The following is a 16236-nucleotide window of genomic DNA, read 5'->3' on the forward strand; positions in this document are numbered from 1 at the left end:
CAACCCAAAGCCACAGCACGCTACCAAGCAGTGCTGGAGCTCCACCTAGCAGGAAACAAGAAAACTCCAGGCAAAGGCAGTAACCCGGAATTCTCTTTTTTAAGATATAGAGATCTAATGCCACTGTAGCTATCCTCTGTTTTTGATTCGTTTGCCACAAGAGTCACTAGAGCACAGAATTCAGTGACCATGAAATGCATCATCATACAAGTCAAAGTAAATAAGGACTGGGGTGGACGAAAGCATCTTGCCTCCGACTCAGCAAAGACAAGGGAAAATGATGTGCAGAGAAAGAAAGAAACAGCTACTCCTTTTCAATACAGCAGTGAGAATTCTAAAGATTTTGTCCAACTTTTACCTTATCTTCTGTACCATGTAGAGGGGAAGACAGTAATCGCAGTCCATGATAGGCCAGCTCAGGAACGCACTTGGCTTTGTTAACATTCCTAAGCAAAAGAAGGCAGAGATGTCTTCATCTCTCATCTGAGAGACATTTACTACAACTATTACAACTAAACGTGCTCATTGACTGGAAAACATTGTTTCCTGTTAGCTAGGTGGAACATGTTCTAATTATCTTTAGCGAAAGAAATCACTGCTTTCACTTTTGTATAAACAGGATAACAACAACACAAGCACTGAGCGCTTTACTTGTTCAAAGCGCCGTACAAATGTTAAGAATTATTTGCTCACATTGCTGCTGAAAACTCGAACTCGTGTACCGCTGGCTCAAAGTTTGTCATTTCAACAAAGACCTGCAAGGAAACACAGTCAAGCTTAGCTAATTCACATGAGGGGAAGGCGTGCAGGTCTGCTTGGATGTCAGACCACAGAGAACTTGAGTCTAACTTTCAAGTCACAGTACCTCCCTTGAGGCAGAACACAAGCAGACCCCAAAGCCCAGAGGCTCAGTACCATGCGTCTTCCCCACGGGTACAGCGAGGGGTAAGCACCTCTGAACAAAACACGAACTGCCTGGCTGGCACTAGCTAGCAAGTGCTAAGCCTTAAGAGACAGACATGGAGCAGGCACCCTGCCCCAAGATTGACACAGGACAGTCTAATCAGGGGACCAGTTTATGAAAGGCAGGGCTGCCATCACTCCCGCGGCTATGGAGCGCTCTGCATCCACCAAAAGTTTGTGTTAGGGGACACAAGTTAGGGGAAATAAGTGCCTTGAGTTGAATCTTATTACCTGCAGGCAGTTCTGCACACATTGAGGTTTTTCTTTTAGAGAGAACTTAGATAGAAGTCTTAAGAAGTTTTTCAAAAGCAGGAAGATTGAGTTGCGAACTTGAAGAAGATCATCCGTTGAAAAGTAAACATTTTCACAATCCTCTTCCTCCTCCTCCTCTTCCAACGTCTCTTCCATCTATATTGGTAGAAAAGAGAAAAAGCACCATCCTGTCCCACAGCACCGGCTGATCTCTTCCGCACATTTTGGTGCTTCACAGAGTTCTCAGGCCAGATCCTACATGATTTCACATCCAAAATTCTACATCTTTTCTTTCAGATGAATTAACACACTTAACTGTGGCAAAAAACCCAAAACAACAGACAGAAAGAGGAAAGTTGTGTACAAAAAAAGAAAGCTCCAGCACAGACTATTCTTGTTTTGAAGGAGAAAGTCCATCAGAACATGACACTTGGCGACTCATCTCAAGTAACTCCCATTGTGCCTATGCCCTTCTTCCCTTGCTTATCATGACCCTGGGCACCGATGTTCTCTCAGGATTTCTGATGCGTAATCCTCAGTTCCGTTAAAAAAAAAAAATCATATAAATGTTAGAACTTGCAGCTGAGTACAGCTAACCAAAGCATTTAGCCCTTAACTCCCCATCAGTAAGTTGGCAAGGAAACTCAAACGTCATTTGCAAGCTGGTCACATACTAACTTGAAGGTCTCTTGAAGAAGCTGATATAGATTAGTTTCTCCCTCTGCTAGTGAGCTTTCTAACAATATGCCACAGAGAAGTAAGCTACATTTTTTCTATTAGTCAGCAGCCAGGAAACAGCAGCTAATGTTGAATCATCAGACCTCTGAAATTCCTAATAATAGGTAGAGGATCAAGAGCAGAGCTGAACTGCTGAATGAAAGGTTAAGAATTTAAAAAAGGGCAAAAAAGAGGAAGAGTATCACACTGACCTAGAAGTGAAATAGCTTGCCAACAATTTGCTTATTAATAGAGATTTATGTCTGAAGAGATTACACAAACATCTTACATTCCTGCATGGTTTTCCTTTCTTTCTATTTCTTCTTGCATTGGTCTGAGAGCTTTGAGCATGCATCTTCTTTCTTTTCCTCATCATATCTGGTTCTTGAGGCCAACTTTTTGTCAGGGTGTGAAGACATTTATCAAACATCACTTGATGGAACAGCTGGTTAGCTACGCTGCCTGCCCAGAAAAGAAAACATCAGACCAGAGTCAGAAAAGACCATCTTCCAGACAAAATGCAGCAAGAGCATCGAGTCATCTGGCCATCTCTCCATTTCCTTTGACAGCCAAATAGATGGCCAGGACAAAGGCATTGCCCTGGGAGCCTAAGAAAGTTCAGGAGAAGAAGAAAGAATTATCTGAACAAAGCCAAACTGCATCAGGATGAGATGTGATCAGCGATGACATTCTCCAGCAGGATCACCAGCTGACCGACCCCTTCTAGCTGGTAATGTGCTGCACAACAAAAATCAGCAGAACTTAAGGTACGTATTAGCCTTGAATACCAAAGGATACTGCTGTGAATCAACCTGCTAGAAAACTCCAGCTGCTGGTTATTTTAAACAAATACTTTTGTTTTCAGAAATGAACCTGTCCAAAAGCACTGCACAGTGAAACTCCCTCTAGTTACAGAGCAGTAACAGGAATAAGCTTCTGCCTTCACTGCATATTGTCAAACCAGAGGGGTATGTGTGGTTCCAGCTCTGTGTACCACACAGACTCCTCTGTCAACCTTGTCACAGAACTACTAAGATGCATGGCAATGCAGACGCGGACCGAGACCATCAAGCCACTTTATGACAGGAGACCAAGCTGCTGTCAGAGCATAACAGCTCTTCAGCACTCAACACCGTGGTTGAGTTCGATCCCCAAGGATTTCAGGGAGTTCAAGCGAACAGTTCAAAAGCCATCGCTTGTTCCACCTGGAATTCTTAAAAATAAGAGAAAGCAGATTTTGCCCGAGCAATGTTTTATCCAACAATAAAGAGGTGCATCCCTTCACTCACCTGGGATTTCCAGCAGTAAGAAGTACAACCCAGCCGCATGAAGAGCGTAGACCCTCTGCTGTGCGTTAGCTCTTTTATGCTGGCCGGCTTGGACAAAGTGATGCAACACAGCCACGAGAGCGTTATGAGATAAGTTGTTTTCAGCAAACAAGGTCCAGATATTCTGAGGCAAAATACGCGGGTAACAGTCAGAAATCCCATAACAACGTAGCTCTCTACCATACATAGCTACTTGTCTTGGTTTTGGCTGGGATAGAGTTAATTTTCTTCCTAGTAGCTGGTATAGTGCTGTGTTTTGGATTTTAGTATGAGAATAATATTGGTAACACACTGATGTTTTAGTTGTTGCTAAGTAGCGTTCACACTAGCGAAGGACTTTTCATCTTCCCATGCTCTGCCGGGTGCACGAGAAGCTGGGAGGGGGCACAGCCAGGACAGTTGATCCAAACTGGCTGCAGGGCTATTCCATACCATATGGCGTCATGCCCAGTATAGAAACTGGGGGGAGTTGGCCAGGGGGCAGCAATCGCTGCTCAGGGACCGGCTGGGATCGGTCGGTGGGTGGTGAGTGGTTGTATCACTAGTTTTTTTCCTAGGTTTTGTGCCTCTCTCACTCTTTTGTTGTTTTCCTTCTCATTAAAATTCATTATTATTTTGTTGTTGTTCCAATTATTAAACCGTTCTTATCTCAACCCATGCGTTTTCTCACTTTTGCTCTCCCGATTCTCTCCCCCATCCCACCGAGGGGGAGGGTGAGCAAGCGGTTGTGTGGTGCTTAATTGCCGACTGGGGCTAAACCACGACACTACTGATTCACATTCCACACAGCTACTAATTCATAGCACTAATTCACATCTCACATAGCTACTAATTCACATTTTAACAGTTGCCACTGCAACCACCCCCTATATATATTATACATTTTTAAAAGTATGTTTTAATAATGTTATAATGTTTAACACTATACATAAATGTTATAATGTTTAACACTATACATAATTTATATTAGATTAGATTATAAAGGTATTTTTAAAACCTGGGAATAGCTTCCCTCTGAAGCATTCGGGCACACATGAGAAGAAGCGCTTCGTGCAGTCTGAGACTCTTCTGCAAATTTCAAGGCAGGGCAGACTTGCAGAACGGACAAGCACAGGGCCTGCGCCCTCGTTAAGGTGTAACCGGCCTTACCTCTCTGCTCCCGCCGTCCTCCCCAGCAAAGGCCGACAGAGACCGGTACAGGCAGGTGAAAGCATCGAGCCCATCTCCCGCGATCTCCTCCGCTATCCTGGCGTCCAGCGGTTCGGTCTCTGTGAAATCCAGCTCCCAGACGGTGTCCGCCCAGACTGAGAGGAAAGGAGTTGCGATCAGACGCCAAGTTTCTTCCAGAACGCGCAAGTTTCGCCCCAAAGAACACTTCAAAGCCAACACGGCATAAACCGGGCGGAGCAGGGACACCGGGCCCCCAGGGCCCCGGCGGGCAGGTTCAGCTGAGGGCCCCCCCGCCGGCTGCCGTCACCCTCACCCCCGCCTCCACGGGAAGGACGCACCCGCGGCTGCCCCTCACGGCCCCTGGCTGCCCCTCACGGCCCCCGCACCGCGCCGCACCTGCGCCGACGTCACGCAACCGCCACCCCTCCAGGGCGCGCGACAGCTCCGCCGCCGCCATCCCGCCGCCGCCACCGGCCCTTTCGAACCGCCCAATGGCGCGCTCCCGCGGGCCGCAGCCAATCCCCGCGCGGCGCCCGCCGGCCTCCCGGAAGCAGCCGACCGGAAGGCGGCGCTGCGAGGGGGGCGGGCGGCGCCTGCGCGTCGTGGCGGAGGGAGGGAGGAGGGCGGGGGAGCGCGCCGCGGCCCCGGCTCCGGCCGGGAGGCGCATGCGCGGTGCGCGGCCCGGCCCGGCCCGGGACGGCGCCGTCGCTCGCGCGGCGAGGCGGGGCCAGCGCTCGCGCGTGGGGGGGGCCTGCGCGGCCGCGCGCGCCCGCCCGCCCCGGGCTCCCTCCAGCGGCAGCCGGGGAGGCGCCGGGCCGCAGGGCCCCGCCGCCGCCGCCGCCGCCGCCCTCCCCGGCCCCGGCCTCCCTGCCGCATTGCGGCCCCCCGCCCCTGCCCCGGCGCCAGGTGCCCGCCGCGGGGCCGCTGTCACCGCCGTGCCGCTCCCCGCCCTGCGCGGCAGCCCCCTCTCCGCGGGGACCGGGGGCCGCGGCCGCGCCCCCCCCTCCCCTCCCGGTGCCATGAGCTTCTTCGGGTTCGGGCAGAGCGCGGAGCTGGAGCTGGTGCTGAGCGACGCCGAGAGCCGGCGGCGGGTGGAGCACAAGACGGAGGAAGGCAAGAAGGAGAAATACTTCCTCTTCTACGACGGCGAGACCGTCTCCGGGCGGGTGGTCCTCACCCTCAAGCACCCCAACAAGCGGCTGGAGCACCAGGGCATCAAAGTGGAGTTCATCGGGCAGATCGGTGAGAGGGGCGCGGGGCGCAGGCGGCGCGTCCCGGGGGCGGCCTGCCGGTCCCTGACATCCCTGCCCGGGTGCCTCCCCTGCGGCTGGCGGTGCGCGGAGGCCGGTTCGCCCGCGGGCTGGTGCGAGCCCTGGGGACGTGGCTGCGCCCCACGGTATGGCGATCCTCGCCGGTGCGAAGTGGGTTAGGCTCGCTCCCGAGCAAGCGCTTTGCCGCACGGAGAATTCCCGGGGCCGCCCGAAATGATTCCACCCTCCGTTCGGCCTGTTCTCCGGGCTCGAGCCCCGGCGACCGGGAGGGAGCCCCAGTCCCTTTCCAGGTCGTCGTTCTCTCGTCCTGTTTTCTTGCTCCCGCTCGGTCACCGATTTCAGCACGCGCTCGGAGGCAGGCTCAAATTCGGTTTCCGTCCTGCAGACGCAGGTCTGAGCCTGGCCATCCTAGCAACGCCAGCTGTCGGGTGGTATTCTCTAGGCTGTCTTTATTCGCAGCTCTACGAGCTGTCTGTTTGCATTTCTTGTGTGCCCATTGATTCGGTTAGGCCTGGGTTTGCAGGAGGCGATGGCTCTGCCGAGGACGGTGAATCGGGTGGGTTTTGCCCGTGTGTCTCAAATCACCGACGGCGCCTTCCCAGCCCCTACCCCACAACGCGTTTTACCCGGGTAGATCGGCTTTCTTGAGGCCTACGGGCTCAGCGCGGCCGATTCCGTCCTTTACTCTCTTATTCTTTGAGTGGCTGACCACGCATCCCTGCACGGTTAGTTGGGTAACTTCAAGTTGCTCAAAACTTGTGGTTACCTGTGTGTGTAACCGATTTAGATTTAATATTTCCTGCTTTCTTAGAGGAAAGGTAACTGCCACGCCCACTCCTCGACCAGAGCAGAGATGTCCGTGTTTCATGGACATGCCTGAGACCCACAAGCCAAAATAAGTTCAAGATGTTCCCAGTGACGCCACTGTGCTCGGCGTGTGCGATGTCTCACGTCTGTGGCTCTCTGTACTCGGGTTTAACCCTCAGAATCACTGCGCGAGCCGTGGGCCTGCAACTTTTGCATTGCAAATCATGCGGTGTCGGAAAGTGAAGTAGAGGTTTTCCCACCCGACCCTGATACTGCTGTTTAATATTTTTGCTGGCCTCGCTTTGCATAACACTGCCTTTGGAAAGAAAGGGGAGGACAGGCAGAGAGCTTGTAAATGATGGAGCGTAAATGAGCCCGTTCATCAGGAGCTTATGACCTCCTGCTATTTGATTATGATCGTCAGTGGAAATTAAGCACAAACTTTGCTTCCTGCTCCACTCTGTCTCTGCTGCCTTGCCTGTGTCTGATCCCCCATTTTGGAAGACTTTTGAGCTGTACATGTTTAGAAAACTGCTTTGAATTCACATTATTGCCCGAGCAGGGTGTGTTAGGTGCTGCTGTGGCTGCACATTAGTCTTCTCTCTTTGCCCATCACGCCACTTTAATAAAGCACTGAAGTTTGCACTGCTGATGGCACTTCGTTAATGCTTTCCACCTCAAAACAGCTTGCCTTACATTCTGACTTCCCGCTGCCATGAGATGAGTGGCTATATGAGACAATTTAACAGGTAGGGGACTGAGACGTAAAGGAGTGATGTGTCACAGGGAAGATGGCTGGTCCAGACCCGAGTCCAGACTGTGAACGCTGTGTCCTGCGCGGTCTGTCCTGCGCGGGTCTGTGAGCACAGAACCCATTTAAGATTTCGTTTTGCCTGCGGTTACTGTGTCCTGAGCGTGCCGCCAAACCGTTGGCAGGTTATTTTTTTTAATCTGGAAACCTCATAGCTCTGAAAACCTGAAATTACAGCTTATACCTGTTTGACGTGCTAATGTCTCCTAAGTGTGGGAAACTTCAATCCTTCCTCTTCTTAAGGCTGCCAAGCACCAATCTGTGCCCTTCTGAGGTAGCAGAGAACTTAGTACGGTAACGTTTGCTTCCCCTGGCTTTAAATTCAGTCGTTGCCTTCTGCATCGTGTGGGAAGATGGTATATTCCTCTTTATGTGGCACGTGGCTTCTCCCTGTCACATCAACAAGGACTTTCCTCTCAATGGACATGTATTTGATGCAGAGAGAGTTGGTTTATTTATGCCACCTGCCTGCCCAGTCTAAAGGGCTCGATGGCACTCACTGCTCTGCGTAAGTGAGGGGTGTTCTGGTGCCAATATTTCCATTACAGAGATAAGGTGAGCAAAGGGGTGTAAGAAAGAGGCATTATTTAAAAGCTGAAATCTCATTGTGCATCTCAAGGAGCAGAGAACTGAGTCTCGCTGCAGTTCCTGAACTCTACTAATACCTCTCAAGAAGCCTCCTCTGCACAGTTTAGTGCTGACAGTGAACTTGTGTGCATGTGATTGTCTGATGACTTAGGTTTTTGTTTCCTCACCTAAACGTATCAGATTGGCTAAGGCTTTACCTTTTAGAAGGACTGTGTGGGTGTCTTGTAGTCACACAGCTCGCGCAGGGTTGGGAAGGGCAGATTTCATTGATGGTTATGTGTAATACAGAGCTGTTAATGCAAATTGCAGAGTTTTAAGTTTCTGTTGCTTTGACTTAAGGGAGAAAACTTGGTGGAAGTGTAGAGAGGATTGCTTTCATTAAATGAGGAAACCTGTAGTCGTTTCCTGCTCATGCAAGAAGGTTGTGGGGAAGACTGAAGCGATGTGACCATGTTGGTTAGTTGACCTGCTTTGAACAGTGCTTCCAAAGGTGAATGCTCTTCCCTCATGGGTGTTCCCATGGCCATTAATGTGTTAGCCAGGGGCTGGTGGAACAGTTGAGTCAGCTGCCTCCCCACACACTTGGTAGTCACGCACTGAACGCTGGCTTTGTGCAGAATCGGTGAGGATCTCCACTCTTACTTACTCCCTGGTGCAGAATCAAGACCACTTAAACTCTTTGTGTTCAAAGGATAAGTGGGAACAGCTGGAAGCCTCCTAGCCCTTTGTTTTTGCTCTGTCACTGTTTGCTGTTCCACAGAAGCAGTGGTGTTTTTTCCTCTCTTTACAGTGGCAATGCCTTTGGCCTGGAATATTGTGTAGAAAATTACTGGAAGGGATTGTGTGAGCTGCTGCCTCCTCTTCTCAAACAGTCTGAACATAACTAATATTGATAATAGGTCACCCATGTCACTCTAAGGCCAGTAGAGTTTCTGATTCGTTGCAGTAGGTGAGGCTATGCAGACCTCTTCCTTCCTGTTTCAGGGAGGAAAGTTCTGGCCTGTACCTGGCTCCGATGGAGAGTAGTGAACAAGTGCAGTACGTTGCAGCCACAGGCTCCCCTTGTAGGTTCTCTGAATAGTGGTGAAGGAGGTAGTGATCTGGACACGAGAGTTGCTCGCAGCTGTGAAACCTCCTACCTTTCCTCACTGGGTCACGTGGGATTAAGCATCACTGCTTAACCTGGACTTCTGTCTTCCTAGAACTCTACTATGACCGAGGAAACCACCATGAGTTTGTGTCTCTGGTGAAAGACCTGGCCCGTCCTGGTGAATTCACTCAATCGCAGACATTTGACTTTGAATTCACGCATGTGGAAAAACCTTACGAGTCCTACACGGGGCAGAATGTGAAGTTACGGTGAGTCTCCTCCCTTTGCTGACCCCAGTCCTTGGTTCTATGCAGTGTGCAAGTACTGATATTTACCATGATGACACTGGAGTGTGGCATCCCTTCCCAGATGTCCTTGCAAGCTTATAATGTAACTCCAAATGAATTTTGGTGGGCTGAGTTGTAAAATGCTGTCTTTGAGGGCTCTACTTCTATAAGCGTGCATCAGGCTTTATGGAACTTGTTTTGCCCCATTTAAGTGACAAGAGAAATCGGCCCCTTCTGAATCAACTGAATACTTTCTTATTTATTTGATAATTCAAAAACCAAAAGAAATTGTTTGTTTTAGTCTCCAATGGGGACATTTTCGCTGTCCTGTAATCAGTCTTGTCAACTTTAATTGTGCTCTGTATGCAAACAGATGCCTAGCTTGTATCTTGTGCCTATGTTGCAAACTGTATTTCACATCTAGGCACTCCAGTCGACTTGAAATCCAGTCACTGGCTTCAAAGGGGGGGGTTGGAAAATTCTGAGATCTGCAGAAAGAGGTGTGTCTGTGGAGACCGCTGTGATCTAATCTCTTGCAAAAGGGCAGTGGTTTTAACATGTGCAAGCAGATCCCCAAAATGGTGCTTAGGTAGCTCAGGCTCACAAATGCATGAAAGCTTAGAGAAGTCTTAGAAAAGAGTCTGCTTTTCTGTTTGAAAATTCCCTTCTGTCATTTCCAACATGGGGTATTGGCTGCTCCAGAAGCCAGGGTACCAGTAAGACTACTTGGATAGCCCAGTGCAATCCATTCAGCCCCGTGTCCCTCCCTGCTTCGTCTCTGTTGCTACCTGTACAACCCTAACAGGAGGGGGACTCTCCTTGCAGGTATTTCCTCCGAGCGACTGTTAGCCGCAGACTGAATGATGTGGTGAAGGAGATGGACATGGTTGTGCACACTCTGAGCACCTACCCAGAGCTCAACTCCTCTATTAAGATGGAGGTGGGGATTGAGGATTGCCTGCACATCGAGTTCGAGTATAACAAGTCCAAGTAAGTGTCTCAAGAGCAGCCAGTGGCTGTGGGGAACCATGTGCTACAGGGGACAGCTTGGTTTGGAAGCCCAAGGCATGTGTCTTGCATGTGATCATCAAAGGGATTCTTTGTTTGTGCGCTCCGGCGAGGCTGCCAGACAGTTCAGATCCTGGCTGAGGACCCTTGGGTTCCTCTCCTTGCCCCACAGATGTACTCTCTGGATGCAGGAGTGGGAAGCAACGGCTGTGGCTTACTGAGCTTGGAGCACAGCGTGAGGCTGTTGCAGTAACTTCGCATTCCCTGTATCCTCAGCAAGATCAGTATTTCCAAGTGTTGTCAAAGTATAACATCTGCTCTTTACCAGACAATACAGCTAAAGTGGGACCTTAATTCAGGCACAGAAGTTGGAAACAACTCTTTTAAACTATGTTTAATGCATCTTTCCCAGCTGATGCTAGCAAATCTCCCTGCAGTGTAACATTTGGGTTAGTTTTAATTGACCTAAAAAATTGGTTTTGGAGGCTTTCCTGGAGTTTCTTGCAGATATTCAGCCTGAAATTCTGTTTTTAATTTACCTGATCATGCTAAATGTTCTTGCCGATTTCCAAAAGACTGGAGGATGAAAGATGAAGTGCTGTTTACAGCAGGCTAGTGGAGGTGGTTGATATGCCATCTGAAATTTACAGCTGGGGCTGCGGATATAAGAGCAAAGTGCCTGACAAGCAAGTTCCCTGACAGTCTCAGTCCTGGTCTGCTGCGCAGTGTTTGATTGTGGTGCTTTCTTCCTTCATGTGCTAGGTATCATTTAAAAGATGTGATTGTTGGAAAGATCTACTTCCTGCTAGTACGAATCAAGATCAAACACATGGAGATAGATATCATCAAGAGAGAAACAACAGGGACCGGACCCAACGTGTATCACGAGAATGACACAATAGCTAAATATGAGATCATGGATGGGGCACCTGTGAGAGGTGAGAAGGCAGATGAACCCTTCAGAGTTCCTCTTCTGAAGTCTTTTGGGGTGGGAATACGAGTCCTGCAGTATCTTCAGCTGCACCTGTGTGCTCAGAAGTAGCATGCATCCTATTTCACTGGTGGACTCACAGCAGCTTACATAGGTGATTAAATATGATCCCCTTCCTTCTCTGGTATGATGAGGGGGAATTGAGGCATGATGAGTTGCAATGACTTAACTCTTTTGATGAAGCAGTGGCAGAACCAGGAACAGATGTAAATTCACTGTTGGCATGGGCCACCAGCTGGCACTGCTTCAGCTTGGAGCAGAAAGATGGTGTTCTAGCTCTGTGCCAATCTCTTGTGCCACTTGTTTTCCAGTTCCATTGCCCAGCAGAATCACCTGCCAGAGAAAATGTCACCTTACTCATTTTTTCCTGCAGTGCTTGATGGAGGTCACAAATGAGTCCTATGCTGTTAAAGTGGAGATAGAATAGCTGTCAGCAAGGGCAGGATCTGGCTATGCACCATGCGTGCTGATTTTTGAAGGGAGTTGAGGTCTTTTAGCTCATCTTACTCCACTTGTGGAAATGGTCACAAAGTTTGTGGCCTAGTGAGATTTTGTTTTGCTTGTGCTCTCCTAGTTTATATCTGTGCGTTCTGTCTGTGCTGATGGTTCTGTGCACTTTGTAGGGGAGTCCATTCCCATCAGACTCTTTCTGGCTGGCTACGAGCTGACTCCAACGATGAGGGACATCAATAAGAAGTTCTCGGTGCGTTATTACCTCAATCTGGTACTGATCGATGAGGAAGAGAGACGGTACTTTAAACAGCAGGTGAGAAACAGAGCTGTTAGTTTTTCTTGGACCTGTAGACTGTCACTTGGGATACTATGTTATAAGGACGTTCTGGGAATTTGGGATTCCCATAGGGGAGAATCATGTTCTTGACTGAATATCTGTAAGGACTAGACAAATTAGAGTGTGCAAAGAGGGTCTAAAAGGAATGGTCCGCACAGGTCAGATGTGCGTGGTGGTAGGGATGCATGTAGAGGGTGCCCACCTGGGACTTCTTTTCCTCTCTGTTGCCCTGTGGTGGAGCTTCTGTGCTTCACTTTGTCAATTCCAATGTGGTAGCCAACGGCAATCGGACAGAGCTGTCCTAGACGTCCAGTGGGTTGCCTCTGTGTGCTCAGATCCTGGGGAGGAACGTTCTACCCCAATTTTCAGGAAGGCCGCACTGCGAGGCCTCTGCTTGCCACTGCAAGTGGCCTCATGTGCATGGCTGCGGGTGGTGGAACATGCCAGCATGGGCTGAGTTCTCACTGGGTGCAAGCTGCTTGCCTGGCAGCTTGGTTCAGCCTTTGGGTCTGGGTGGGGCCAGAAGAAGGTCTCACAAGCCCTGACAAGCCCTGCTGGCTGTGTTACTACAGGAGGTGGTGCTTTGGCGGAAAGGAGACATAGTGAGGAAGAGCATGTCCCACCAAGCAGCCATCGCCTCCCAGCGGTTTGAGGGGACATCCTCACACACCGAGGCCAAGACCCCCAGCCAGCCTGCAGAGAACAACAGCCGGCAGTGAGAGGCCACGCAGAGGAAGGCTGCTGTGGAGCCAGTGGGGACAGCAGCAAGGAGGAAGAAAAAACACTTCAGAGACTTCATGAAAATAAATATCCGTTTTTGACTTAATTCCTTTCTTCAAAGGACTCATAGGGTGGGAAGGGGATGGGAGGGCAAGGCAAGCTGGAGCACTGTTGGTGTGGAGCTGAAGGTGCCTCAGTGCTTCCCAGTCAACTACATTCCTCTGGGGTCGGCTGCTTTGAGGTATGTGTCCGGAGGCTGCCGAGCTGCTTGATCTCCTCTTTGCCCTGAGACCCTTTCAGTGTGGCAGTGGGGAGGGAGAGAGCGAGCAAGTGAAGGCCAAATCTGCCGCTTCTTCCCAGCGGTGTGGAGGTTGCTTTGGGGCTTTGGAGGATGGATATTTTTCTTGCCTTTCTGAAATCTTCACGAGGGAAAATGACACAGTGATTAGCTGGAAGGTAGAGGAGGGAGTCAGAGACTGAGGTGAGGCCTAACTTGAGATGGCATAGCGTTATCCCGTCGCTGCCTCCCCTTCCTCTTCATGCTGGCGTTGGATTCCTTGTCACAAACAGTTATATAATGTAGTTGAGTCAGCCCTGGGACCGCCACACAGCCGCACAGAGCACGGCCAGCAGGCGTGCTGGGGTGTCCTTGCTGAGGAGCTCCTGACTGCCATGCTGTGTCAAGGGAGAGCTGTGGCTGGTAGGAGGGAGTGAGGCATGCAAATGCAGTAGGAGGTGGCACAGGTTGGGCCGAGCGGTGAAGGTCCCAGTGCTGTTGGGTGGGCAAGAACTGGGGGCAGGAAGGCTCCTGACTGAGAGCAGCGCCTTCCTAGTCTTGTCCCGGCAGCTGCCTGAGTACCCCTGAGATTCAGTCTCTCTGGTTGCTGCACTCATACAGGTCCCAGTTGCTGCTGCAGAGCAGGGGCAGACCAGCCGTGAGAGGTTTAGAGAATAGTTTTGGAACGTGAGAAATAAATGGGGGCTGTCTTGGGAGTGGGCTTACGCTGCACACGCTGCCCTGCTCATGTCTGCGTCCTTGTGACAGAGCAGGCTTTGTAGTGGGGACAGACAGCAGTATAGAAACACGTGTGTATTGTTTTGTTTGCTCCCTCCCTCGCGCCTGCAGGATGAGGATTAGTAAGGACAGAAGGTGGATGCAATTGTTTGAAGAAGCTCATGGCCTGCGTGTGCTGCTAGATGAAGCCAAGCAGCAACTGGAAGGATGGTAGAGCTCTCTGATGCCAGAGAGACATTCCTGTAGGCCTGAGCTGAAATCACCAGTGAGGTCTGAGGGTATGCCATGAACTGAGAACCTGAATGCAGGTTTTTTCTTTTCTAAAATAAGCTTCTTTTAGTCTTCAACTAAGTAGAATCACGAGAACGTTCCCAGAAGGGAATCACTCCTCCACTAAAAATTAGATGTGGCTTTCTAGATGTGATTGACTGAGTCTGGAGAATATCCATCCTGTTTAGATGCCCTTCAAGGAAGCAGGTGGTTAGACCTCCTACCAGGTGGAGAGACAAGCCTGCACTAAATGCTGGGATATGAGCTCTACCAAGTAGGATTTGTCTGGATTTCCCTGTGAGTTTGTGGCTCGCCAGGGTTTTGTCCAGCTGCCTTTTGACTCTGGAATGAATCTCGTCTGCCCCTGTCCTACAGCTGAATGTAGAACAGTTGTCTTGCAGCTGGGAAATGGAAGTATCTTCTGCTTTGTTTAGTGGAACAGTGCTGGTGGAGGGAACGGGGCCTGGGTGGGAAAGGGAGCTTTTTATGTAATAAGACAGCTACTGTATTTCAGTGATAAATGTGTGTTTCTGCTTGCCGAAGTAAGTTATGTTTTACTCACCACGTGTAAGGTTGTGGTTTTTAGTAGAGCTGGACAGTCTCGCTCTGTTGTAGAGGACACTAATGATCTCATTTCTGCTGAATGCTCGTGTCACACCATGTTTCTGCTCTGTAATAGTGAAGACGTGGCTTGCTTTTCTTTACATGAGAAGTCTGTGCCATGGCCTGGAGCCGTGTCTTCCTAAGACTGAAGCAAAAGCTTACTTTAGACAATGACCTTGCTATGCCAGGGCAAGAGGTGGCAACCTGCTGCAGGTCTCACATGGCAAAGGAATCTGGTTGTTACTTTTGACACTCACTCTACTCCCCCCTCTGGCTAGGGGGAACCACCTGTGCTGTGGCAATACACAATCTTTTAGAGACAAGTGAAGCTCCCGTTGGGAGCCTCTGGGGATAGCAGACTATCTTTCTGTGGCTAAGCTGAGCACAGCAGCACCCTAACCGCCCTCTAGCTTTCCTTCAACTCCCATCCCGCCTAGAATTGTTTTTCCTTGCCTATTCTTGATTGTAGGCCATGTGGTATTAGAGAAACCCCATGGATGAAGATGTCTCTGCATTCCAGGAGTGTTTTGTTTACTGGCCGAACAGCATCAGTACTGGACGTAAGACAATTGTCTGACAAGACAGTGCACTGTAAGGAGATTTCTGTTAAACATCTGCTCATCACTTCTGGCGGGATTACTTGGAAAAGGTGCATGAGCCTATACATTGGGTTGGTTTTGGGTTTTTTTCCTACTTTGTGCCCCTCTCCCGTGTGTCCCTACTTGTGGAACCAGAATTTAGAAATGATCCCCATTTTTACTTAATCTAAATGGACCTTTCAACCTGTTACTCACTAGGCCCTCTGTTTGTCTGGGGTGGAACAGATGTGCTGAGCATCTTTAGAAGTTGAAGCATAAGGTCACTCCAGGACAAAGTACTTCAGAAAATTGTTCCATTAGCATGGTAAGGGGCAGACACTACTCGAGCAGTCATGTCCCCCTGAGCTGGGTGGTTCTGTTCAATACTTGGGTCATTCCCTCTCTCCCAGGCAGAGTCAGGCAGGGGGGATTGTGCAAGTACTAAACCAAGCAGTGCAACCTGTAATTAAGCCTCTGCTGTGTTTACATGTTTCTTAATTCGTTGTCTTTTCAATGGCTGTATTTTAAAACTTGGGTTTTTTGTCTCTCCAATTAAAAAGAGCCAGCCCTGGCTGTCAAATGCTGTGCATGAGTTTGTCTGATATGGTTTATATTGCCTGGCCCGGGCCTGGTTTTGTTCGGGTTTTTTTATGGTATTAAGACATTTTTCTTTAGTGTCATACTGTGCAGCCCTCCACACATGCTCGAGGAGTTTGTCCTTTGTTATCTTTATAAATTCTTGGTCTTTCTTTAAGCTATGTCACTGCTTAGAAGCTGTGCTGGTGGAGGACTCATGTAGCTTAAAAATCAGCAAGCTAGCTTTGTTTTCTTCTATTCCCCTGATGTCAGTCCTAAAATAACATGGGAAGTTTTGTACCTGCAGGAAGTTAACTGTGATCTGCTTTGTTGCAATCAGGCTGGATGTGTACATGCATCTAAATTTTCTTGTTCTAGACAGAAGCTTAGTGATACCTTTC

General features: G+C 49.6%; 2 protein-coding genes across 2 annotated transcripts in view; one reads left to right on the top strand and one right to left on the bottom strand.

Moving 5' to 3' along the window:
- Positions 1 to 4988, bottom strand: part of NCAPD3 (non-SMC condensin II complex subunit D3) — a 29723-nt gene extending 24735 nt beyond the window's left edge. Inside the window, exons 1-7 of the mRNA XM_072884598.1 lie at positions 4827 to 4988; positions 4410 to 4564; positions 3222 to 3384; positions 2222 to 2394; positions 1195 to 1371; positions 694 to 755; positions 359 to 446 (exon numbers count right to left, since the gene is read on the bottom strand). Coding sequence (XP_072740699.1) covers positions 359 to 446; positions 694 to 755; positions 1195 to 1371; positions 2222 to 2394; positions 3222 to 3384; positions 4410 to 4564; positions 4827 to 4887 — 879 coding nt within the window. The 5' untranslated portion in view covers positions 4888 to 4988. The remainder of the gene's footprint in view (positions 1 to 358; positions 447 to 693; positions 756 to 1194; positions 1372 to 2221; positions 2395 to 3221; positions 3385 to 4409; positions 4565 to 4826) is intronic.
- Positions 4989 to 5301: 313 nt separating this feature from the next.
- VPS26B (VPS26 retromer complex component B) lies at positions 5302 to 15844 on the top strand. Its single transcript, XM_072884600.1, has 6 exons — positions 5302 to 5672; positions 9110 to 9266; positions 10110 to 10274; positions 11055 to 11230; positions 11907 to 12049; positions 12646 to 15844. The coding sequence occupies exons 1-6, from the start codon at positions 5450 to 5452 to the stop codon at positions 12790 to 12792; spliced, it is 1011 nt and encodes a 336-aa protein (XP_072740701.1). The 5' UTR covers positions 5302 to 5449; the 3' UTR covers positions 12793 to 15844.
- Positions 15845 to 16236: the final 392 nt, after the last annotated feature.

This window comes from Ciconia boyciana, chromosome 20 (assembly GCF_034638445.1).
Source record: "Ciconia boyciana chromosome 20, ASM3463844v1, whole genome shotgun sequence".
Taxonomy (NCBI): domain Eukaryota; kingdom Metazoa; phylum Chordata; class Aves; order Ciconiiformes; family Ciconiidae; genus Ciconia; species Ciconia boyciana.

Coding starts and splice junctions, on each gene's coding strand:
- VPS26B (XM_072884600.1), top strand. CDS start 5,450: ATGAGCTTCTTCGGGTTCGGGCAGAGCGCGGAGCTGGAGCTGGTGCTG. Junction 5,673..9,109: donor GGAGTTCATCGGGCAGATCG/GTGAGAGGGGCG, acceptor CTGTCTTCCTAG/AACTCTACTATGACCGAGGA. Junction 12,050..12,645: donor GACGGTACTTTAAACAGCAG/GTGAGAAACAGA, acceptor GTGTTACTACAG/GAGGTGGTGCTTTGGCGGAA.